Below are 25,333 nucleotides of genomic sequence, written 5' to 3'. Positions count from 1 at the left end.
GGCTGTTTATTAAGTCTCTAAGACCAGATTCAAGACTGGTGGTGATACAGGACGTTTCTTGTGTAGACCCTCTGTCTGTAAAAAGTGAGACTGATCATTGAGATAAAACAAGGGAAAACTCTTGTCTTCATCTTTATGAGACTGACGTATGTGTGTGAGCTGTGTTCTTCAACAGACAACAATGTCTGACAAGAGAAATCATATCATTCAGACAAGTGAAATGTTGATTGATAATAAAAAAACACTGTGATCATTATTTTAATTTTTTAATATTAGCTGCAATAATTGCTGATGATAAACAATGACAACCATTAAGCTCTTTCTTATTTTCATCATCATGTTATGTTATATGTTATAATCAAAGAATTAGCAGTACTGAATGTGCAGTGTATGTTATGCTGACCCCTGCTGACAGCCAGTGGCAGTAGCAACAGCTTGCAATATAAATGAATTTCGCAACTCGAGTTCAAGGGACCACACTTCTGTGTCCCTGCCTTTCAATTATCATGTGTTTGACTCCGACCCTATGTAACCCATGGTTGAATCGGTTTGGATGTCAGTTTACATTGGGATAGTTTGTGAGAATCATTTGTTTGTACTAGAAACTTAAATCATTATCCACTTTAAGGCGCCGGTGACTTTTCTTAGGTGTCCATATAGTTGCCTGCGATATTGCAGCCAGTCAGTCTTCTTGAATCGTCAATGCTGTGTCGTGTCCTTATTGTAGCCTACAGTTGAATACAGTGGAGTTTTCGCATACGCTCGTGTAGCCTACCGGATTGTTTGCTTAGTGAGCGTCGTTAGCTCGTGCACGGAACACATCTTATTCCACAGCCTTCGTATCTTCATTTTTAACTTCATCCTTGAAATGGAGTGTCGTGTGTTATCTATCCAGAGTCATGTTGTCAGGGGATACGTCGGGAATAAATCGGCGACATTTCCATTGCAGGTAAGAAATTAATATGTTTCCGTTACTTGCTCGTTCGACAACTCTGATCGACTTGCCTGGCTACATGCTGAGAAAGAGGAGCCACAGTGTCCAAGGGTTAGGAGAGATTCGCAAAACTGGTTAGATTAGCAGAATTAGCTAAATTACATGGGTATACAGTAACCTGTAGTGTATTTAGCGAATAGAAGAGGTTAGGAGAAGCTCCGAATAGTCATTCAGAATAACAATAGTGCAGCCTATACTTGCCAGATGATTTTTTAATGTATTTTATTTCACCTTTTATTTAACCAGGTAGGCCAGTTGAGAACAAGTTCTCATTTACAATTGCGACCTGGTCAAGACAAAGCATAGCAGTGCGACAAAAACAACAACACATAGTTACACTGGGTATAAACAAACGTACAGTCAGTAACACAATAGAACAATACAGGATACAGTGTATCACAAGCCTGTTATAATGAACTGTGTCACTTCTATTCCACAGACTGTTCATAGTGTCTCAACCAACCATGCAGACATAATGAATCAATGCAATGGGGGTTATGATGTTGTACTCAAATGATTGTGTGTGTTCATGAAGAAAGATATGTCATAAACCCACAAAAGTGATGCAATATTTGCAAGCATTGTTATGATTTGCTTGTCTCCCCTCACAGGTGCTTGGGTTCGAGGTGGACTCCATCAACTCAGTGCAATTCTCCAATCACACAGGTGTGTGCAGTGCAGTAACTCCGTGCTCGTTTTTCAATGTAACATTTGACAGAAACATCTGGTAAACAGAGGCAACAATAGGCTATGTATAAGAAGTACACTAGAAGAAAACGTTATCAAGAATCAAATGAAATCCTATCCTACACTTTGGTCTTATGTAGCAACATTAGAAATTGTGTTTTTTTTTATATTGGATAAAAGTAAAGACCCAGAGGTAGAAAATGGTACATCATAGACTACAGTCGAGGAACAACGGGAAAGTAATTCTGCTTTGAAAGCTGATAAACCCCACTTTTTGAAAAAATGGTCCTTGAATGTTTTGGTACACCTACTGGAGAGCTCTTCTTTGTTTACACCCATTCAGTATCGTTCACACCCTCTTAAGCCTTAGCCCCACCCATCTCTTTAAGGATTCACATGAGGCCATGTGCTAAACAGAGTGAGTAAGGTAGTGTAGTAAACAACCAAAGATTTCAAGACTAAAGTCTGATTTAATACGATGACTATCAATATGTCTGTATACAGTTGTCACAGTGACATCATGATCATTGTCAGATGACAATAGAAAAGTATAAACACTCAAATGATGGTCCAAAATAGCATATCTGGTGTATTTTAACACCAATAAACCAATCTGTTTAAAAATGAATTTAGTAAATGTCAATGTAGCAAAGCAGGCAACTAAAAGCATCTTTCTAAACAATATTTTGGTTCGTTTCTAGCTTGTTAAGTTAGCTAGCCAGTTCAAATAATGACCATAGCATATAGCTGACAACGCCTTAACTTTAGATCATTTGTATTCATAATTACGCAAAAATAAACTCACAACAAGATCATTATTGACAAGTTAATGGCGAGCTAATTCCAGAAAATAGTTTACGGTTATGAGTGTGACAAAATAAAAGCAGGCCACTGTCTCGTTGGCCTAACGTTATATCCTAATTTCACTTTGGTGACGATCATGTTATTCTTCACATTACCGTCTCTGGTAAACGCACACTATATCAAATAAAATCTAAGTTTATTTTTCACATGCACAGGATACAGAAGGTGTAAACAGTACAGTGACATCATAAACATTCTATTGAAATGGTTGCTTGCATAATGGAGTCTTTTGTTTACACATGTAGCTAGCTAGCTAAACAGTGAACCATAATCCCAACTCATAACATTATTATTATCCTGCATGAATCTGCAGGTAGCTTAAGGCACATTATTATTTTATTTAACTAGGCAAGTCAATTAAGAATACATTCTTATTTACAATGACGGCCTAACAAAAGGCAAAAGGTCTTCTGCAGGGATGGGGGCTGGGAGTAAAAATAAAAAACTAAATATAAATATAGGACAAAACACGCATCACGACAAGAGGGACAACACATCACTACATACAGAGAGACCTAAGACGGCAACATAGCAAGGCAGCAACACATCACTACATACAGAGAGACCTAAGACGGCAACATAGCAAGGCAGCAACACATCACTACATACAGAGAGACCTAAGACGGCAACATAGCAAGGCAGCAACACATCACTACATACAGAGAGACCTAAGACGGCAACATAGCAAGGCAGCAACACATCACTACATACAGAGAGACCTAAGACGGCAACATAGCAAGGCAGCAACACATCACTACATACAGAGAGACCTAAGACGGCAACATAGCAAGGCAGCAACACATCACTACATACAGAGAGACCTAAGACGGCAACATAGCAAGGCAGCAACACATCACTACATACAGAGAGACCTAAGACGGCAACATAGCAAGGCAGCAACACATCACTACATACAGAGAGACCTAAGACGGAAACATAGCAAGGCAGCAACACATCACTACATACAGAGAGACCTAAGACGGCAACATAGCAAGGCAGCAACACATCACAGCATGGTAGCAACACAACATGACAACAACATGGTAGCAACACAACATGGTAGCAGCACAAAACATGGTACAAACATTATTGTTCACAGACAACAGCACAAAGGGCAAGAAGGTAGACAACAATACATCACGCAAAGCAGCCACAACTGTCAGTAAGAGTGTCCATTATTGAGTCTTTGAATGAAGAGATTGAGATAAAACTGTCCAGTTTGAGTGTTTGTTGCAGCTCGTTCCATTTGCTAGCTGCAGCGAACTGAAAAGACGAGCGACCCAGGGATGTGTGTGCTTTGGGGACCTTTAACAAAATGTGACTGGCAAAGTTCACATGTTGCAGAAGGCATTTCTGCCACCCCAAAAAAACATATGTTCAATTTCCTCCTGTGAGGTAGTGAAGTGCGACATATGCTTAGTTTTCTTAAACGAGTACCTTATGGAATGTATCACTGTATCACTTACCTTATGGAATGTATCACTGTATCACTTACCTTATGGAATGTATCACTGTATCACTTACCTTATGGAATGTATATCTGGTTGTGGGATTCTTTTTGGCCCATATCAGTAGCCAATATCATCTCGGCCCACATTCAAGATTCAAGTATTTATTAACCACAGTGTGTAGCACTACTCTGTCCTCCAGAAAGTGGAGAGCATTAAAAAACACTTTTGCAGTTCTTTGTGATATCTTTTAAAAAAGCAGCATTACAAAGGATTACTTACACATACAGTGGATACAGTCACCCTCTTCATTTTTGGTGAGGCCTTTTTTTTAACCTCTCTCCACAATTTGAGGGTTTCCACCCATCTGTTGTAAAGTTCAACAGTGTTCACTCAGAGAAGAATTGAGCCTTTTGTGCTTATGCAAAATGTGTTTTTGGCTCTAACTAGTGCAATTCCCAAAACAATTTTTTCTAAAGTTAAGTCTAGAAAGACTGAATGTTTGGAGTGAAATGATGAGGCAGTGAACTCGTACATTACCCTGCAGTCTAAACAATCGCTCTTTTGACTTTGCACTACATGAACTCAGAGACAGTACTTTTGTACCTGAGCAATTGCACTTATTAAATACAGTAAGGTGTTGGAGATAGTCCTACAGTTAATGATTGATAATCTGTTAACTGTACAGAAAGGAGATAGTGAACTGTTAAGTAATGGGTTCATAGAGTACATGCCATTCACTCAGAGATTGAACCCTGGGATGGTTGCCTTTTAACTTCTAGTTGGCTACAGGATCTATGTTAGATCATGACTTGACCTCCCAATATGGGGCTTGGTAGTAGATGAAAAGAGATGTTTTTTTTTGCCATGAATCCTTTGATGGTGAGAAGTTAAGATCAATGTCAAGTTAGGCCTACAGCCCTCAGCCCAATCTGTTTAATGGAACAAGCGATAGAATGAGCCATGTTGTTCCTCTACTGTTCCTCCCCACAGACCCCCTTAGAAATGGTTGCAAATGTATTAAGAATTTTATAAACTGATATCACATTTACGTAAGTATTCAGACCCTTTACTCAGTACTTTGTTGAAGCACCTTTGGCAGCGATTACAGCCTAGAGTCTTCTTGGGTATGACGCTGCAAGCTTGGCACACGTGTATTTGGGGAGTTTCTCCCATTCTTCTCTGCAGATTCTCTCAAGCTCTGTCAGGTTAGATGGGGAGTGTCACTGAACAGCTATTTTCAGGTCTATCCAGAGATGTTCGACTGGGTTCAAATCCGGCATCTGGCTGAGCCACTCAAAGACTTGTCCCAAAGCCCCTCCTGCATTGTCTTGGCTGTGTGCTTAGGGTTGTTGTCCTGTTGGAAGATGAACTTTCGACCCAGTCTGAGGTCCTGAGCGCTCTGGAGCATGTTTTCGGCAAGGATCTCTCTGTACTTTGCTCCGTTCATCTTTCCCTCAAACCTGACTAGTCTGCAAGTCCCTGCTGCTGAAAAACATCACCACAGCATGATGCTGCCACCACCATGCTTCACCGTAGGGATGGTGCCAGGCTTCCTCCAGACGTGACGCTTGACATTCAGGCCAAATAGTTATATCTTGGTTTCATCAGACCAGAGAATCTTGTTTCTCATGGTCTGAGTCCTTTAGGTGCCTTTTGGCAAACTCCAAGTGGGCTGTAATGTGCCTTTTACTGAGGATTAGCTTCCGTCTGGCCACTCTACCATAAAGGCCTGATTAGTGGAGTGCTGCAGAGTTGGTTGTACTTCTAGAAGGGTATCTCATCTCAAGAGGTACTCTGGACCTCTGTCAGAGGGACCATCAGGTTCTTGGTCACATCCCTGACCAAGGTCCTTCTCCCCCGATTTCTCTGTTTGGCCGGGCGGCCAGATCTAGGAGTCTTGGTGGTTCCAAACTTCTTCCATTTAAGAATGATGGAGGCCACTGTGTTCTTGGGGACCTTCAATCCTGCAGAAATGTTTTGGTACCCTTCCCCAGATCTGTGCCTTGACACAATCCTGTCTCAGAGCTCTACAGACAATTCCTTTGACTTCATGGCTTGGTTTTTGCTCTGACATGCACTGTCAACTGTGGGACCTTATATAGACAGGTGTGTGCCTTTCCAAATCATGTCCAATCAGTTGAATTCACCACAGGTGGACTCCAATAAAGTTGTAGAAACATCTCAATGATGATCAGTGGAAACCGGATGCACCTGAGCTCAATTTCGAGTCTCATAGCAAAGGGTTGGAATACTTATGTAAGTAAGGTTTTCTTTTTGTCATTATAGAGTCTTGTGTGTAGATTATAGATATTTAGAAAAATAATAATTGAATCAATTTGAGAAATAAGTCTAACGTAACAAAATGTGGAAAACGTCAAGTGGTCTGAATACTTTCCGAATGCACTGTATATACCAGTTATTTGATGTTCTGACCTCATTCTCTCCCCTATCAACACTCTTAACTTTTGATACCAGCGAAAATGACATAACAAAGTAGTCAAGACGACTTGCTTCATTGAGCCTCCGCCATGTACAGTTGAAGTAGGAAGTTTACATACACCTTAGCCAAATACATTTAATCTCAGTTTCACAATTCCTGACATTTAATCCCAGTAAACATTCCCTAATTTAGGTCAGTTAGGATCACCACTTTATTTTAAGAATGTGAAATGTCAGAATAATAGTAGAGAGAATAATTTCTTTCAGCTTTTATTTCTTTCATCAAATTCCCAGTAGGTCAGAAGTTTACATACGCTCAATTAGTATTTAGTAGCATTGCCTTTTTTAAATTGTGTCACTTGGGTCAAACGTTTTGGGTAGCCTTCCACAAGCTTCCCACAAATTGGGTGAATTTTGGCCCATTCCTCCTGACAGAGCTGGTGTAACTGAGTCAGGTTTGTAGGCCTCCTTGCTCGCACACGCTTTTTTAGTTCTTCCCACACATTTTCTATGGGATTTAGGGCTTTGTGATGGCCACTCCAATACATTTTACTTTGTTGTCCTTAAGCCATTTTGCCACAACTTTGGAAGTATGCTTGGGGTCATTGTCCATTTGGAAGACCCATTTGCGACCAAGCTTTAACTTCCTGAGTGATGTCTTGAGATGTTGCGTCAATATATCCACATAATTTTCCTGCCTCATGATACCATCTATTTTGGAAAGTGCACCAGTCCCTCCTGCAGCAAAGCATCCTCACAACATGATGCTGCCACCCCCGTGCTTCACGGTTGGGATGGTGTTCTTCAGCTTGCAAGCATCCCCCTTTTCCTCCAAACATAACGATGGTCATTATGGCCAAACAGTTCTATTTTTGTTTCATCAGACCAGAGGACATTTCTCCAAAAAGTACGATCTTTGTCCCCATGTGCAGTTGCAAACCGTAGTCTGGCTTTTTATGGCGGTTTTGGAGCAGTGGTTTCTTCCTTGCTGAGCGGCCTTTCAGGTTATGTTGATATAGGACTCTTTTTACTGTGGATATAGATACTTTTGTACCCGTTTCTTCCAGCATCTTCACAAGGTCCTTTGCTGTTGTTCTGCGATTGGTTTGCACTTTTCACACCAAAGTACGTTCATCTCTAGAAGACATAACGCGTCTCCTTCCTGGGCGGTATGATGGCTGTGTGGTCCCATGGTGTTTATGATTGCATACTATTGTTTGTACAGATGAACATGGTACCTTCAAGCGTTTGGAAATTGCTCCCAAGGATGAACCAGACTTGTGCTGGTCTACAGTTTTTTTTTCTGAGGTCTTGGAGGATTTCTTTTGATTTTCCCATGATGTCAAGCAAAGAGGCACTGAGTTTGAAGGTAGGCCTTGAAATACATCCACAGGTACACCTCCAATTGACTCAAATGAGGTCAATTAGCCTATCAGAAGCTTCTAAAGCCATGACATAATTTTCTCGAATTTCCCAAGCTGTTTAAAGGGACAGTCAACTTAGTGTATGTAAACTTCTGACCCACTGGAATTGTGATACAGTGAGTTATAAGTGAAATAATCTGTCTGTAAACAATTGTTGGAAAAATTACTTGTCATGCCCAAAGTAGATGTCTTAACCGACTTGCAAAACTATATAGTTTGTTGACAAGAAATTTGTGGAGTGCTTGAAAAACAAGTTTTAATGTCTCCAACCTAAGTGTATGTAAACTTCCGACTTCAACTGTATATCTCACTAGATCAGGATTTTTAAGACTCCATATATCCACTAGTTCCATTAAAGCCATCATATTCATGATTTCCTTAAGTGAATAAGGGTGATAGTTTGTAGTGTGATTTCCTTTACTGTCCACTGAGGTATTTAAAACCGTATTATTATATCCCACCATAATAATAGTCTTGCATGTAGGATTTTTACATTATTAAATATATTTTCAGTGTGGATCATCATTATTTGAACTGTATAGATTAATGAGCCAAAACTGTTTATGGTCCAATAACATATTTAAAATAATCTATCCACCTTACAGATTGTTTTGAACAATTTGCACAATCGGATCAAAATGATTGTTAATTAATATCATCATCTGTTTTGAGTTTCTTTGCCCATGGGAGAAGTATGTTTCTCCTCCCCAGTCCTTTCTCCACATAACTTCATCTAAAATAGTTGAATGAGTTTCCTGTAAACAATAGACATTATACTCCTTCTCTTTTAGCCAGGTAAATACTGATCGTCTTTTCTTATTATCTGCTAAGCCATTACCATTATAACTGTCTATACTTATTTCACCATTTACTATAAATGATATAGAAGTTTCAATTGTATTTATCATAATATATAGTTTTTTTGTAAACTTACCTTTAAAAAGTACCATAATGATATTACCATAGCTATACCATGGTATTTGCACTGCTACTGAGTAAACCTCCAATTGTTATCCACTATTCCAAAAACTAAAACCTCCCCCCATCCCAAGTTGGATTGTCCCAGTGACTGGCGGACCACCCTTTTCCACTTGGATCCCAGGGCCTTCGAGAGATTGGGACCCATCCTTTATAAAGAGCACCCAGTGCCACCCACAGAACAGAATCAGATTAACTGCCAAAAGCATTTCCAACACAGTCACCTCAATTGTATTGCATACAGTTATTTAAAAAAATATATGCAGTACCAGTCAAGTTTGGACACACCTACTCAATCAAGGGTTTTTCTTAATTTATATTTTTACTCTTTTCTACATTGTAGAATAATAGTGAAGACATCAAAACTATGAAATAACACATTTTGAATCATGTAGTAACCAAAAAAAAGTGTTACACAAATCAAAATATATTTTAGATTCTTCAAAGTAGTGTTAGCGGTTGATGTTATTCTCCAATAACACAGACCCCAAAGCAAATCAGGGAGGGGAAAATAGGTTTGTTTATTCAAAGAGAACAAATCATGCGGGAGGTAGATGGTAGATGTTCATGCTCCCCTGTCCTCAGTGATTCTCTCCTGGGATTCTCTCCACAGAACAAAGGGACAGGATATAGTTTCATAACCCAGCCTTAGCCTGTGGTAGACCAATTAGAATTCCTTGCAATAAAACTGGGCCAATGATCAAATAACAAGTATCCTATTTCAGGTTCAATGTATAAACAATTTGGACCAATGAGAACTTGCCATGTAGCTGTGAGTTATGTCTCTGACCCATTTGATATTACAGAAAAAGCACTATTTCCATTGATCGTTAGTACTCTATTGACCTCTCGTCGTCTTCTGCGTTGTGTATTTATCTTCAAAATATTCTTACAGTAGCCACCCTTTGCCTCGATGACAGCTTTGCACACTCATGGCATTCTCTCAGCCAGCTTCATGAGGTAGTCACATGGAATGCATTGCAATCAACAGGTGTGCCTTGTTAATTTGTGGAATTTCTTTCCTTCTTAATGCGTTTGAGCCAGTCAGTTGTGTTGTGACAAGGTAGGGGTGGTATACAGAATATAGCCCTATTTGGTAAAAGACCAAGTCCATATTATGGCAAGAACAGCTCAAATAAGTGAAGAGAAATGACAGTCCATCATTACTTTAAGACATGAAGGTCAGTCAATCTGGAACATTTCAAGAACTTTGAAAGTTTCATCAAGTGTAGTTGCAAAAACCGCCAAGCACGATGCTGAAACTGGCTCTCATGAGGACCTCCACAGGAAAGGAAGACGCGGAGGAGAATTTCATTAGAGTTAACTGCATCTCAGATTGCAGCCCAAATAAATGCTGCAATCACATCTCGACATTAACTGTTCAGAGGAGACTGCATGAATCGGGTCTTCATGGTCGAATTGCTGCAAAGAAACCACTACAAAGGACACCAATAAGAAGAGATTTGCTTTGGCCAAGAAACACGAGCAATGCACATTAGACCAGTGGAAATCTGTCATTTGGTCTGATGAATCTAAGTTTGAGATTTTTGGTTCCAACCGTCGTGTCTTTGTGAGATGCAGAGAAGGTGAACGGATTATCCTTCGCATGTGTGGTTCCCACCGTGAAGCGAGAAGGAGGAGTCAGTCCCGTGTAGCTCAGTTGGTAGAGCATGGCGCTTGCAACGCCAGGGTTGTGGGTTCGTTTCCCACGGGGGGCCAGTACAAAAAAGCATGAATGTATGTACTTGTAAGTCGCTCTGGATAAGAGCGTCTGCTAAATGACTTAAATGTAATGTAATGTAAAAATGTAAATGAGGAGGTGTGATGACGATGGGGGTGCTTTGCTGGTGACACTGTCTGTGATGTATTTAGAATTCAAGGCACACTTAAGCAGCATGGCTACCACAGCATTCTGCAGCGATACGCCATCTCATCTGGTTTGTGCTTAGTTGGACTATCATTTGTTTTTCAACTGGACAATGACCCAACACACCTCAAGGCTGTGTAAGGGCTATTTGACCAATAAGGAGAGTGATGGAGTGCTGCATCAGATGACTTGGCCTCCACAATCACCCGACCTCAACCCAATTGAGATGGTTTGGAATGAGTTGGACCGCAGAGTGAAGGAAAAGCAACCAACAAGTGCTCAGCATATGTGGGAACTCCTTCAAGACTGTTGGAAAAACATTCTAGGTGAAGATGGTTGAGAGAATGCAAAGGGTGGCTACTTTGAAGAATCTCATCTCAATATATTTTGATTTGTTTAACTATTTTTTGGGGTTACTACATATCTGTTATTTCATAGTGTTGATGTCTTTACTATTATTCTACAATGTAGAAAATAGTAAAAATACAAATTTAAGAAAAACCCTTGAATGAGTAGCTGTATCCAAACGTTTGACTGATACTGTGTGTATATATAAAAAAAATCTTGCATATTTTATTGCCACAATTAACTAATAATAAACAATTATTGTGATTCATCCTGTATTGTTCCTAACATCATTACCCCATAGCAACAGATGTGGGATACACACACTCACACTCACACACTCCCTGTCCTTCCCCCTCAAACAACCACAAGCTCAGATGTTCAACAGATGTTCCATCCCGAGCCCAATTCAAGAGAAGACTTGATGTGCGAATGCATACACAGTTGTAGTTGTTTGAGAAGGCATGCTAGAATGGTGAGATTTGATTAATCAATCTCAAGTTCTAGTTGATGGCGCTCACATACACACACACACACACACACACTGGTCCCCCGTTGTGACCATTTTCCCAAGCCTCTCTGTGCAGTCAGACCTTATGATTATTTTGTGCCACCAGGGACACAAGAATTTGCCCCTTCTCTGATTGTCTGAGTGTGACCCACTCCCCATGGTTTGCTGCAGCTAGTTTTGCCAGCACTGACACTACCTGGGTGGGGGCACCCCACCGGAATCCCCACCGGCTAGGTACAAGGTCATCAAGGTTCTCATTAGCAGCTTTGAGAAATTCCTTTTTATGCTCACCCATCAGGGGGCTTTGGCTTTGTTGTGCCAACCCTGCCAGGCAGACTGAGACTCTTGAGGGGTAAGTGCTGCTTTAGTGGGTCTCTCACAGCATTTATCTTTCTGTCTTGGCTGCATATACTTGCAGTAGGGCTATAAAACAGATAAGGATTTCTCCTTTTTGTGGGTTGCTCAGGTGGATGACTAGGGTACAGGGTTGGGGACCGCTCCATCATGATAAGACAAATAAATAAACTTGATTTATGATCTATTTTAAAATGTATATCCCATATTGGCACAAAATTGAAAGCTGTGAGAAAAAAATTCACAACAAAATTCACAACTCCTGCTCGCTGACACACATGGGCTCTGGCATTTGCAACCATTTTCTTTTTTCACTCACTTAACTCCAGACTTTATCAAACACAAAAACACACACCCCACCTTCCATCACAATATACCCACATACTGTGCCTTCTGTTTGCTGTTTTTATCCCTACCATGCTGATTCCTACCTAATTTCAGGCTTTTAAGTACTTTGTTTTCCTGTTCCTTATATTTGAAGATTTATTATTTCAATAATTATCCTTTCTTCTAATGCTGTCTTTTATTTATTTATAAATACTATGAATAGAAAGTCAAATTATTTATTTAACAACATTCCCTATCTTGAATGGTATAGTGTATTTGTGACTCATTTCAGGAAACTATGCGTATGTCGCCCGTCACTACTTTTTGAATGTAAACTTATTTTTTTTAAACAAAATGCGTTTTTTTTTGCAGAAATGTCTTCTGGAACATGTGAACTTTCATGTGCCTTATTAATAACAAACTTGTATGACATATGTAACTACAAATAAAAATTGTTAAATTATGAGCCTAGCCACGGAAAAAGTGAAGCAACCTTCCCACTAGCCATGATTGGCTGAAAAAAATAAGTGGGCTGGACATGCCGAGAGATGAGTTTGGATTGGTCTGCCATGTAGCGAGCTTCTGTCTATAACATGAGCTGGTCAGTATGTGTAGGTAATCCTTTCTAACTCTGATTTTCACGTAGTAGAACTGTATAAGTGTTGCTCTCCACTTTCTGGAGGACCGAGTTTTGAAATCAGTGGAATTAGAATGATAGCTCAGGAGATGGAGAACATTCTGGCGTTTGATTGCAAATATGCAGATGGAGTCGAAAAGAGAACACACAGAAGGCTCTTGTATAAAACACCTGTCTCCAGATTACATCTTCAAACTAAGGGTAACCATGACATCCGTGAAAGAGCGAGAGAAGTGTCCATCCATGTGTAAGATAGTCTAGCTAGCTACATTTTCCGATATTACACGTTTCTAATTTTGTCAGAAAGTTGTTTTCATTTCAAGTTAAAGTGTACTGTTAGCAAGCTAGCTAACGTTAGCTGACTGGCTCGCTAGCTTACGTTACATGTATGATGTGTAGTAATATTATTTGTATCTCAGAGCCATTTGCATTGCTAGTTATAGCCTAATGTTAGCTAGCTAACATTGAACATGCAAGTAACCATTTCAATAGAATGTTCATGATGTCACTGCGACAACTGTCGATAGACGTAGCTGGTAAATTCGCTCTACTCCGATTTCAGAGCACTCTCGCTCGTCTGAGTGTGCCAGAGCGCAGAATAACGTGATGAATTTACGAACGCTCAACACCCGTTGAATATGGTCGGTGTCGGTAAATGTTGGGAAAAAGCGTGATTAAATTATTGCCAGCAGCACAGCTACAGTCACCAATGCTCTGAATAACATAAAAACAGCCTGGACAGCTCTACTAGGGAGAGTTAAATGGTCAGTGAGCTGTTCTCTCATTTTTGTCTGGAAGTAGCTGGCAAGCTAGCCAATGTTAGCCAGTTAGCTTGGGTTTCAGACTGCTGCTGTTAGGTCAGAACGCTCGGATCAACCCTACTCCTCAGCCAGAGCATCCAGTGTGCGCTCTGAACACTCCAAGAGTGAAACACTCTGAATTTACAAACGGACAATCTTGACAATGCTCTGAATTTACGAATAGAATTTACTAACACGCGTAGTATAAACCAGCCTTTAGTCTTAATCTTTGTTTTTTTAGTACATGGCCTCACGTGAATCCTTACACGGAACCCAAACCGGCTGCGCACGTGCGCCATCGTGCATAAATGTATTTTGGCCCCCCCACACAACGCGATCACGACACGCGGGTTAAAATAGCAAAACAAACTCTGAACCAATTATATTAATTTGGGGACAGGTCGAAAAGCATTAAACATTTATGGCTAGTTAGCTTGCACTTGCTAGCTAATTTGTCCTATTTACTTAGCTTGCTGTTGCTAGCTAATTTGTCCTGGGATATAAACATTGACTGGTTGTTTTACCTGAAATGCACAAGGTCCTCTACTCCGCCAATTAATCCACACATAAAACGGTCAACCAAATCGTTTCTAGTCATCTCTCTTCCTTCCAGACTTTTTCTTCTCTTGACTTTATATTGCGATTGGCAACTTTCATAAATTATGTGCATTACCGCCACTGACCTCGTTCGTCTTTGTCACCCACGTGGGTATAACCAATGAGGAGATGGCACGTGGGTACCTGCTTCTATAAATCAATGAGGAGATGGGAGAGGCAGGACTTGCAGCGCGATCTGCGTCAAATAGAACTGATATCTATTTTAGCCCTTTGCAACACAGACGCTCGTTGGCTCAATAATTGAATAACACAGATTTCTACATTTATTTTGCAACGGTGTGGTCAGCCTGTTAGAGATGGGTGGGGCTAAAGCTTAAGAGGGTGTGAACGATGCTAAATGGGTGTAGACAAAGAAGAGCTCTCAAGTAGGTGTACCAAGACATTCAAGGGCCGTTTTCTCAAAATTGAGGTTACAAGTTTATCAACTTTCAAAGCAGAATTACTTTACCATTGTTCCTCAACTGTAGTGTATGATTTACCAATTTCTTGCTCTGAGTCTCTACTTTTATCTAATAAAAAAACACAATTTCAAATTTTGCTGCATAAGACTGAATCGAGCCACATGTCACATTTGTAGTTTATTTATTTTATCAATTGTTGTATTTGATTGTTTTCCTGTTTTTGTTTTTTATTTATTACAATCCCTACCATGGACAGTATTCGGTGTTCCATTATTCGACTCCTCTATGGAAACTTTGCATTATTTAGAATAGCCATGGAATAGTCTTGGTGTCTCAGAACAGTTGGTTATCAATGTACAGTTGATCAACTACAAAAGCTACACGTTTCCCTTTTAAATCTATTATCCTTAAAGAGTGGGTACAGAACTTTGTGCCGTTCTGCAATTTCCTTTGGGAACTGATCATTCATTCCTATTTTTGTACCAGTGACTATTTTGCGCAGGGTTTTAACCATTATTTTATCTTTGAAGAATGAAAATTTGGCAACGATTGGGCGCTCGTATCGCTGTGCTGTGTCTGAAACAGTGTACACGTTCAAATTTGATTTTGTCGGCAGTATCGCCTGGAATCTGTAGCGCTTTAAGGAGAAATTCTTTCACCACGCTTTCAGACTCTTCCCACCTCATTTTATTTAATACCAATAAGTACCAGATTTTCTCGCATTGATCTAGTCTGTATACCAAGTAAGGCTTCTCTCAGAAACATGTCCTTTTTAAGTTCATTAACATCTGTTTCAATTAGAGGTCGACCGATTATGATTTTTCAACACCGATACCGATTATTGGAGGACTTAAAAAGCCGATACCGGTTAATCGGTCGATTTAAAAAATATATATAGAGATATTTGTAATAATGACAATTACAACAATACTGAATGAACACTTTTATTTTAACTTAATATAATATATCAATAAAATTAATTTAGCCTCAAATAAATAATGAAACATGTTCAATTTGGTTTAAATAAGGCAAAAACACAGTGTTGGTGAAGAAAGTAAAAGTGCAATATGTGCCGTGTAAAAAGCCAACGTTTAAGTTCCTTGCTCAGAACATGAGAACATATGAAAGCTGGTGGTTCCTTTTAACGTGAGTCTTCAATATTCCCAGGTAAGAATCTTTTAGGTTGTAGTCATTATAGGACTATTTCTCTCTATACCATTTGTATTTCACATACCTTTGACTATTGGATGTTCTTATAGGCACTTTAGTATTGCCAGTGTAACAGTATAGCTTCCGTCCCTCTCCTCGCTCCTACCTGGGCTCGAACCAGGAACACATCGACAACAGCCACCCTCGAAGCAGCATTACCCATGCAGAGCAAGGGGAACAACCACTCCAAGTCTCAGAGCGAGTGAAGTTTGAAACGCTATTAGCGCGCACCCCGCTAACTAGCTAGTCATTTCACATCGGTTACACCAGCCTAATCTCTGGAGTTGATAGGCTTGAATTCATAAACAGCAGAGCTGCTGGCAAAACGTACGAAAGTGCTGTTTGAATGAATGCTTACGAGCATGCTGGTGCCCACCATCGCTCAGTCAGACTGCTCTATCAAATCATAGACTTAATTATAACATAATAACACACAGAAATATGAGCCTTAGGTCATTAATATGGTCAAATCCGGAAACTATCATCTCGAAACAAAACATTTATTATTTCAGTGAAATACGGAACCGTTACGTATTTTATCTAACGGGTGGCATCCATCAGTCTTAATATTCCTGTTACATTGCACAACCTTCAATGTTATGTCATAATTACGTAAAATTCTGGCAAATTAGTTCGCAATGAGCCAGGCGGCCCAAACTGTTGCATATACCCTGACTCTGCGTGCAATGAACGCAAGAGAAGTGACACAATTTCACCTGGTTAATATTGCTTGCTAACATGCAGGTTTAAAAAATATATACTTCTGTGTATTGATTTTAAGAAAGGCATTGATGTTTATGGTTAGGTACACGTTGGAGCAACGACAGTCCTTTTTCGCGAATGCACACTGCATCGATTATATGCAACGCAGGACGCGCTAGATAAACTAGTAATATCATCAACCATGTGTAGTTATAACTAGTGATTATGATTGATTGATTGTTTTTTTTGTAAGATAAGTTTATTGCTAGCTAGAAACTTACCTTGGCTTCTTACTGCATTCGCGTAACAGGCGGACTCCTCGTGAGGCAGATGGTTAGAGCGTTGGACTAGTTAACCGTAAGGTTGCAAGATTGAATCCCTGAGCTAACAAGGTAAAAATCTGTCATTCTGCCCCTGAACAAGGCAGTTAACCCACCGTTCCTAGGCCATCATTGAAAATAAGAATGTGTTCTTAACTGACTTGCCTAGTTAAGTAAAGGTGTAAAAAAAATAAACGGCAAAATCGGCGTCCAAAAATACAGATTTCTGATTGTTATGAAAACTTGAAATCAGCCCTAATTAATCGGCCATTCCGATTAATCGGTCGACCTCTAGTTTCAATAGTATTGACTGTACCTTTTTTAGCTTGTTTGTTTCTTTCTCCATTGTCACATCTTTTTAAGTACTCATTTCAAGGCTCTCCTTTAAGTCTTTACTGACACGTTCAAGTACGCCCAATTGATCAATTATTGACTTTAGCAGGTGGGTTTCCACTCTTACCGTACCAGGTGGGTTTCCACTCTTACCGTACCAGGTGGGTTTCCACTCTTACCGTACCAGGTGGGTTTCCACTCTTACCGTACCAGGTGGGTTTCCACTCTTACCGTACCAGGTGGGTTTCCACTCTTACCGTACCAGGTGGGTTTCCACTCTTACCGTACCAGGTGGGTTTCCACTCTTACCGTACCAGGTGGGTTTCCACTCTTACCGTACCAGGTGGTGAAAAGCATAAATCCTCAGTTTCTGTATAGGAATCTCGTAGTTTTCACATGGAGTTTGGTTCTCCATTTTTTTTTTTTTTTTTTTTCATAGTTCCTCTCAGACATGTTTTGACCTCAACTGCGTTCGTAATATTTATTAATTCACTTCACTAGCCTTATACATTTTGGGGGGGTTGTTATCCAACTTGAATATTATTGCCCCAAGTAAATCACATCAGTGTAGTGCTACTATTTAGTCTGTCTTAGAGATAATGAATATTGAGATTTCTCATGAGGCATTCTGTACCGCAATCTTCAGTCCGCCATCATATCTGGGATGGTTGCATTTGAACTATTAGTAGGCTACGTTATCTACGTTAAATCATGACTTGACCTCCCAATATGGGGCTTGGTCGTTGATGATGTTCTGCCATGAATCCTTTCATGGTGAGAAGATCAATATCTAGTTAGGCCTACAGCCCTCAGCCCAATCTGTTTAATGGAACAAGCTATAGGAGCCCTGTTGTTCCTCTACTTTTCCCTTTCACCCCACAAGTCCCCCTTATCTCTCTGTTCTTGGGCCTGGGCCAAGGGTGCCTCCACTAAACTCAGTGGGAAGCCTCTGTGTTTCCTGGTTGAAACATTTATTTTTTCCCCTCGTGCATTCTTAATGTCTCTTCATGATTCAGCAAAATAGGCCTAGCTTGTGGTCACCATATTTGTTATCTTGCGTACAGTGTAGTTAGTATCTAATTTGATAGTTCAGTGAGTTGCTCTCCTGTCTGTTTTAATGTTTAAAAGAGTAATCCGGTAACGTTATCTGGCTGAAGTGAAACCTGAATCTGTGTCAGTGAGTTCACTACCTACAGGGAAGACGAACAGAAAGATGTTAGGGAGGACAAGGAAGGGGTGACTGTAAAGAGGGAGAGCGATAATGTGGGATTAAAGCAGACAGACATTTTGTAGCCCAAACACTTCACTTTGGCCTCAATAAGGTCTGTGCCCAAACCTAGATTCCTTTGTGTGCAAATCACTTATTGCCCATCAACAAATTATTTGGGTAATGGTGTAATCACTTATTGCCCATCAACAAATGATTTGGGTAATGGTGTAATCACTTATTGCCCATCAACAAATGATTTGGGTAATGGTGTAATCACTTATTGCCCATCAACAAATGATTTGGGTAATGGTGTAATCACTTATTGCCCATCAACAAATGATTTGGGTAATGGTGTAATCACTTATTGCCCATCAACAAATGATTTGGGTAATGGTGTAATCACTTATTGCCCATCAACAAATGATTTGGGTAATGGTGTAATCACTTATTGCCCATCAACAAATGATTTGGGTAATGGTGTAATCACTTATTGCCCATCAACAAATGATTTGGGTAATGGTGTAATCACTTATTGCCCATCAACAAATGATTTGGGTAATGGTGTAAGTGCAGCATTGTCTTGGAGTTTCACCCCACTGTGTCCCCTCCCTGTCACAGACGCTCACAAACGCTAGCACAGGCACTCTACACACATACATGTTGTATTGTAGATATATAGTGGTATAATAATATTATGTGATGTAATGTTATATATTATATTTTATGTGATGTAGCTGCCATGGCAGCATTTTAATGGAGATCACTAATATATACAAATGACTGACCAACTGTTTAAGTCCTAGCCCCTGCTCATGATTAACTATAATTTCCGTTAAATGTGTTCAACTCATGTTCAGGGTTAGAAGTTAATAAACACATTCCTTAGACGTTTGAACTTTGAAACCCGAGACTGTATTATTTTTGCCCCCAGCAGGGGGTTTATTAGAATTGTTTAGAGATTAGAATCGTTGCTGAGCCTGTTTCTTGCTCAGTTGTGAATGGCTTGTTTTCTTCAATGAGCTGCTATGTTCTCAGCCCAATGTCAACGGGAGAGATGCTAGTGAATGATTGATGCAGGTAACTGAATGTCTAACAATGGAGATTGTAGTCAGTCTTCCTCTGTCAGCATGTTTGGTTGTCTCTCAGCCTCTTTATCTCTTCCAAAAATCTACCAAATCCAAACCTGAATAACTGCTTGCTGACTTCTACTTCACGTTGACCCCTGCTGGTCATAAGAAGAACTGATCACAGACAGACGATATATTGATTGATGACTGAGAGATCATTGTTTCTATAATTACCTCAGCAAACAAATCTGCCTCTGGAATTACTTAAAAAAACATCTGGCCAACTTACCAGTTCACACTCTCCCTCCATAAACAACAGCCCCCTTTGTTGTTGGAACTTTTTATTCAGGATAATTGCAGGCATCAACAGACTTAACATTCTGTTGAGTAAAGTTGAGTATGCTTTAGGTCTTAAGGTGATCCCTCACCTCTGACACTTAACCTCTCTTGTTTCCAAGGTTATGCTCATTGGAAAGGGCAAGTGCTGACGGCAGAGGAGCTTAACGTTCTCTATGAGGGTATCAAACTCAACAACGTCAATCATTATGACTACATCCTCACGGGTGAGACTTGCAGCTGTTTCTATTGTCAATATGGATTCTGCCATTTTAAGCAGTTTTTTTTTACATTTCTAGGATAGTATGTAGGATTGTTATGGCTGTGTTGATCTTTAACCCCCTAAGGTCGATGGCCGCACCCCCGCGGAAATCAAATTAGTATAATACAAAAAAATCCCCATTTAAAACTGTTGGTTTTAAGATAGAGAGATCTGTTGTTGTTTTTTGCATTGGATGCGTCTCAATCCACTACATCCGCCGATGTTGCCCTTCCGCATCTGCTGTGAAAGGTGACAGGGCTAGAGCGGTGTTTGTCAGACCATGAGACATCCCGAAAACTGGTCTTCTCACAAAGTCATCTGTAGCATCTTAATGGTTTGGCCCAGAAAATATTATGACCCCTCTCTCACGAACATGATGGTGTTCTCCATTTTGCTCTATGACGCCCACAAGCGTCTTGGGACTCGCCTGAAGTCGGTACAGCTGATCTGCCAACTTCTGTCTGTAAGGTACGAACAGTTTGGGCTACACATTAATATGACCCCTCTGTGCAAAGGTGAGACTCACGAACACATTGTTTTGCTTGAGTACGCCCACAGGCCTCACAAGATTCGTCTGATGGTCCCCTGGTGCCAGATCAAAAAATAAATGGAAGTATAAATGGAGACTGTTTAGTACCAAATATAAGGGGTTAAATACATGTAAAAATTAATCATCCTAATCTTTCTTATATCTCTCAGATATAGGACAGACACTTCTGTTATTCAATGTGTTTGTATGGGCTAATAGCACTAAGGCCAAATAAAAATGTTCATCAAATATTTTGATACTTTATAATACAATTCCATATAGCTTAGTAGAACCCCCCCCCCCCCCCCCCCCCCCCCTCCCAGCATTGACGGGGCTTAAACTGTTTAGTGGCAAGAAATAAGTGGTTATATATACACATACATACATACATACATACATACATACATACATACATACATACATACATACATACACACACACACACACACACACACACACACACACACACACACACACACACACACACACACACACACACACACACACACACACACACACACACACACACACACACACACACACACACACACACACACACACACACACACACAGTCGTGGACAAAAGTTTTGAGAATGACACAAATAATAATTTTCCACAAAGTTTGCTGCTTCAGTGTCTGTAGATATTTTTGTCAGATGTTACTATGGAATACTGAAGTATAATTACCAGCATTTCATAAGTGTCAAAGGCTTTTATTGACAATTACATTGATGCAAAGAGTCAATATTTGCAGTGTTGACCCTTCTTTTTCAAGACCTCTGCAATCCGCCCTGGCATGCTGTCAATTAACTTCTGGGCCACATCTTGACTAATCGTAGCCCATTCTTGCATAATCAATGCTTGGAGTTTGTCAGAATTTGTGAGGTTTTGTTTGTCCACCCGCCTCTTGAGGATTGACCACAAGTTCTCAATGGGATTAAGGTCTGGGGAGTTTCCTGGCCATGGACCCAAAATATCAATGTTTTGTTCCCTGAGCCACTTAGTTATCACTTTTGCCTTATGGCAAGGTGCTCCATCATGGAAAAGGCATTGTTCATCAACAAACTGTTCCTGGATGGTTGGAAGAAGTTTCTCTCGGAGGATGTGTTGGTACCATTCTTTATTCATGGATTGTTCTTAGGCAAAATTGTGAGTGAGCCCACTCCCTTGGCTGAGAACCAACCCCACACATGAATGGTCTCGGGATGCTTTACTGTTGGCATGACACAGGACTGATGGTAGCGCTCACCTTGTCTTCTCCGGACAAGCAATCGGAAAGGGGATTCATCAGAGAAAATTACTTTACCCCAGTCCTCAGCAGTCCAATCCCTGTATCTTTTGCAGAATATCAGTCTGTCCCTGATGTTTTTCCTGGAGAGAAGTGGCTTCTTTGCTGCGCTTCTTGACACCAGGCCATCCTCCAAAAGTCTTCGCCTCACTGTGCGTGCAGATGCACTCACACCTGCCTGCTGCCATTCCTGAGCATGCTCTGTACTGGTGGTGCCCCGATCCCACAGCTGAATCAACTTTAGGAGACGGTCCTGGCGCTTGCTGGACTTTCTTGGGCACCCTGAAGCCTTCTTCACAACAATTGAACCGCTCTCCTTGAATTTCTTGATGATCCAATAAATGGTTGATTTAGGTGCAATCTTACTGGCAGCAATATCCTTGCCTGTGAAGCCCTTTTTGTGCAAAGCAATGAGGACGGCACGTGTTTCCTCGCAGGTAACCATGGTTGACAGAGGAAGAACAATGATTCCAAGCACCACCCTCCTTTTGAAGCTTCCAGTCTGTTATTCGAACTCCATCAGCATGACAGAGTGATCTCCAGCCATGTCCTCGTCAACACTCACACCTGTGTTAATGAGAGAATCACTGACGATGTCAGCTGGTCATTTTGTGGCAGGGCTGAAATGCAGTGGAAATGTTTTTGGGGGATTCAGTTCATTTGCATGGCAAAGAGGGACTTTGCAATTAATTGCAATTCATCTGATCATTCTTCATAACATTCTGGAGTATATGCAAATTGCCATCATACAAACTTAGGCAGCAGACTTTGTGAAAATGTATATTTGTGTCATTCTCAACTTTTGGCTACGAGTGTGTGTGTGTGTTTATATATTTTGTATGGGCTAATATACTTTTGTATATATAGCATGTGGACACCCCTTCTGGATTTGACTATATCTGACACACCCGTTGCTGACAGGTGTATAAAATAGAGCACACCTCCATGCAATCTCCATAGACAAACATTGACAGTAGAATGGACTTACTGAAGAGCTCAGTGACTGTCAATGTGGCACCGTCATAGGATGCCACCTTTCCAACAAGTCAGTTCATCAAATTTCAGGCTTGCTAGAGCTGCCCCGGTCAACTTTAAGGGCTGTTATTGTGAAGTGGAAACGTCTACGAGAAACAACGGCTCAGCCGCGAAGTGGCATGCCACAAAAGCTCACTGAACAGGACCGGCGAGTGTTGAAGCAGGGTAAAAGTAATCTGTCCTTGGTTGGAACACCTACTACAGAGTTCCAAACTGCCTCTGGAAGCAGCGTCTGCACAAGAACTGTTCGTCGAGAGCTTCATGAAATGGGTTTCCATGGCCAAGCAGCCGCACACAAACCTAAGATCACCATGCACAATGCCAAGCGTCGGCTGGAGTGGTGTAAAGCTCGCTGCCATTGGACTCTGGAGCAGTGGAAACGCGTTGCTATGGAGTGATGAATCACGCTTCACCATCTGGCAGTCCGACAGACTAATCTGGGTTTGGCGGCTGCCAGGACAACTCTACCTGCCTCAATGCATAGTGCCAACTGTAAAGTTTGTTGGAGGAGGAATAATGGTCTGAGGCTGTTTTTCATGGTTCAGGCTAGGCCCCTTTAGTTCCAGTGAAGGGAAATCTTAACGCTACAGCATACAGTGACATTCTAGATGATTTTGTGCCTTTCCTGTTTCAGCATGACAATGCCCCTGTGCACAAAGCGAGGTCCATACAGAAATGGTTTGTCGAGATCGGTGGGGAAGAACTTCACTGGTCTGCACGGAGCCCTAAACTCAACCCCATCAAACACCTTAGTGATGAATTGGAATGTTGACTGTGAGCCGGTCCTAACCGCCCAACATCAGTGCCCAACCTCACTAATGCTCATGCCTCAATGGAAGCAAGTCCCCGCAGCAATGTTCCAACATCTAGTGGAAAGCCTTCCCAGAAGAGTGGAGGCTGTTATAGCAGCAATGTTCCAACATCTAGTGGAAAGCCTTCCCAAAAGAGTGGAGGCTGTTATAGCAGCAATGTTCCAACATCTAGTGGAAAGCCTTCCCAGAAGAGTGGAGGCTGTTATAGCAGCAAAGGGGGGACCAACTCCATATTAATGATTATGGAATGAGATGTAGTGTAGCAGTAAGGACAAATATCATTTGTCGTCAAATAATAATAATAATAATTACTATTATTATTATATTTTTTTGTTACTTCAAGGGATCTTAAAATTCCAAATTGCCCAGCTTAGACTCTTATGGGTTAACCTATGCTCTGCAAAGATTGGAATACGTTTATTTATTTTTTAGGTTTACACACGAGGTTTGTGACTTTTGAAGTGACCTTTGCGTAACTCTCTTCTTCCCCAAGGGTACACCAGGGACACATCTTTCTTAGAGACAGTGGTGGACATTGTTCAAGAGCTGAAGAGGTTGAATCCCAAACTGGTATATGGTGAGTAACTATTGCTACACAGTTGTGTATCCCATACACTGTAGCTACGCTCAGCAAGGTTGTGGATGGATGTAGAGCTTGGGTGTGAGTGTATTCCATATTTTCTCTCTTTGTGTTATCAGTGTGTGATCCAGTAATGGGAGACCAAGGCTCTATGGTTAGTATCCATGCTTTCATAGCACTTTTATTGTAGATTTATCCATGCGTATAGTCCATTCTTATTATTATTGTTATAGTCCTGTTCAGACCACTCATGAACATTCTACCCTCTTCTTTTCCAGTATGTCCCTGAGAATATACTGCCTGTTTACAGAGACAAAGTCGTAGCAGTGGCTGATATCCTCACACCCAACCAGTTTGAGGCAGAGTGAGTACAGTGGCTGATATCCTCACACTCGACCAGTTTGAGGCAGAGTGAGTACAGTGGCTGATATCCTCACACCCGACCAGTTTGAGGCAGAGTGAGTACAGTGGCTGATATCCTCACACCCGACCAGTTTGAGGCAGAGTGAGTACAGTGGCTGATATCCTCACACCCGACCAGTTTGAGGCAGTGTGAGTACAGTGGCTGATATCCTCACACCCGACCAGTTTGAGGCAGAGTGAGTTCAGTGGCTGATATCCTCACACCCGACCAGTTTGAGGCAGAGTGAGTACAGTGGCTGATATCCTCACACCCGACCAGTTTGAGGCAGTGTGAGTACAGTGGCTGATATCCTCACACCCGACCAGTTTGAGGCAGTGTGAGTACAGTGGCTGATATCCTCACACCCGACCAGTTTGAGGCAGAGTGAGTACAGTGGCTGATATCCTCACACCCGACCAGTTTGAGGCAGTGTGAGTACAGTGGCTACTAGGTTACATTGGGTTACATGTATTAAGTGCTACACAACATGTCATAATGTAGCTGTTACAGTAATGAGACCATCAATGCTTACTACAGTAGTACTACCTC

The 25,333-nt window shown here is 40.9% G+C and overlaps 1 protein-coding gene across 2 annotated transcripts in view; it reads left to right on the top strand.

The window, feature by feature from the left end:
- The first annotated feature begins 456 nt into the window (after positions 1-456).
- LOC129816679 (pyridoxal kinase-like) overlaps positions 457-25,333 on the top strand; it is a 31,195-nt gene continuing 6,318 nt past the window's right edge. Inside the window, exons 1-6 of one of the 2 annotated variants that reach the window (XM_055871445.1) lie at positions 458-949; positions 1,606-1,660; positions 19,997-20,101; positions 24,295-24,378; positions 24,501-24,535; positions 24,660-24,745. In XM_055871445.1, the coding sequence (XP_055727420.1) occupies positions 869-949; positions 1,606-1,660; positions 19,997-20,101; positions 24,295-24,378; positions 24,501-24,535; positions 24,660-24,745 (446 nt within the window). In that variant the 5' untranslated portion in view covers positions 458-868. Of the gene's footprint in view, positions 950-1,605; positions 1,661-19,996; positions 20,102-24,294; positions 24,379-24,500; positions 24,536-24,659; positions 24,746-25,333 lie in introns of both variants that reach the window. The other variant, XM_055871446.1, reaches the window with a different exon arrangement.

Source organism: Salvelinus fontinalis, chromosome 19 (assembly GCF_029448725.1).
Source record: "Salvelinus fontinalis isolate EN_2023a chromosome 19, ASM2944872v1, whole genome shotgun sequence".
NCBI lineage: Eukaryota > Metazoa > Chordata > Actinopteri > Salmoniformes > Salmonidae > Salvelinus > Salvelinus fontinalis.
This window is presented reverse-complemented; position numbering and strand designations above follow the sequence as displayed.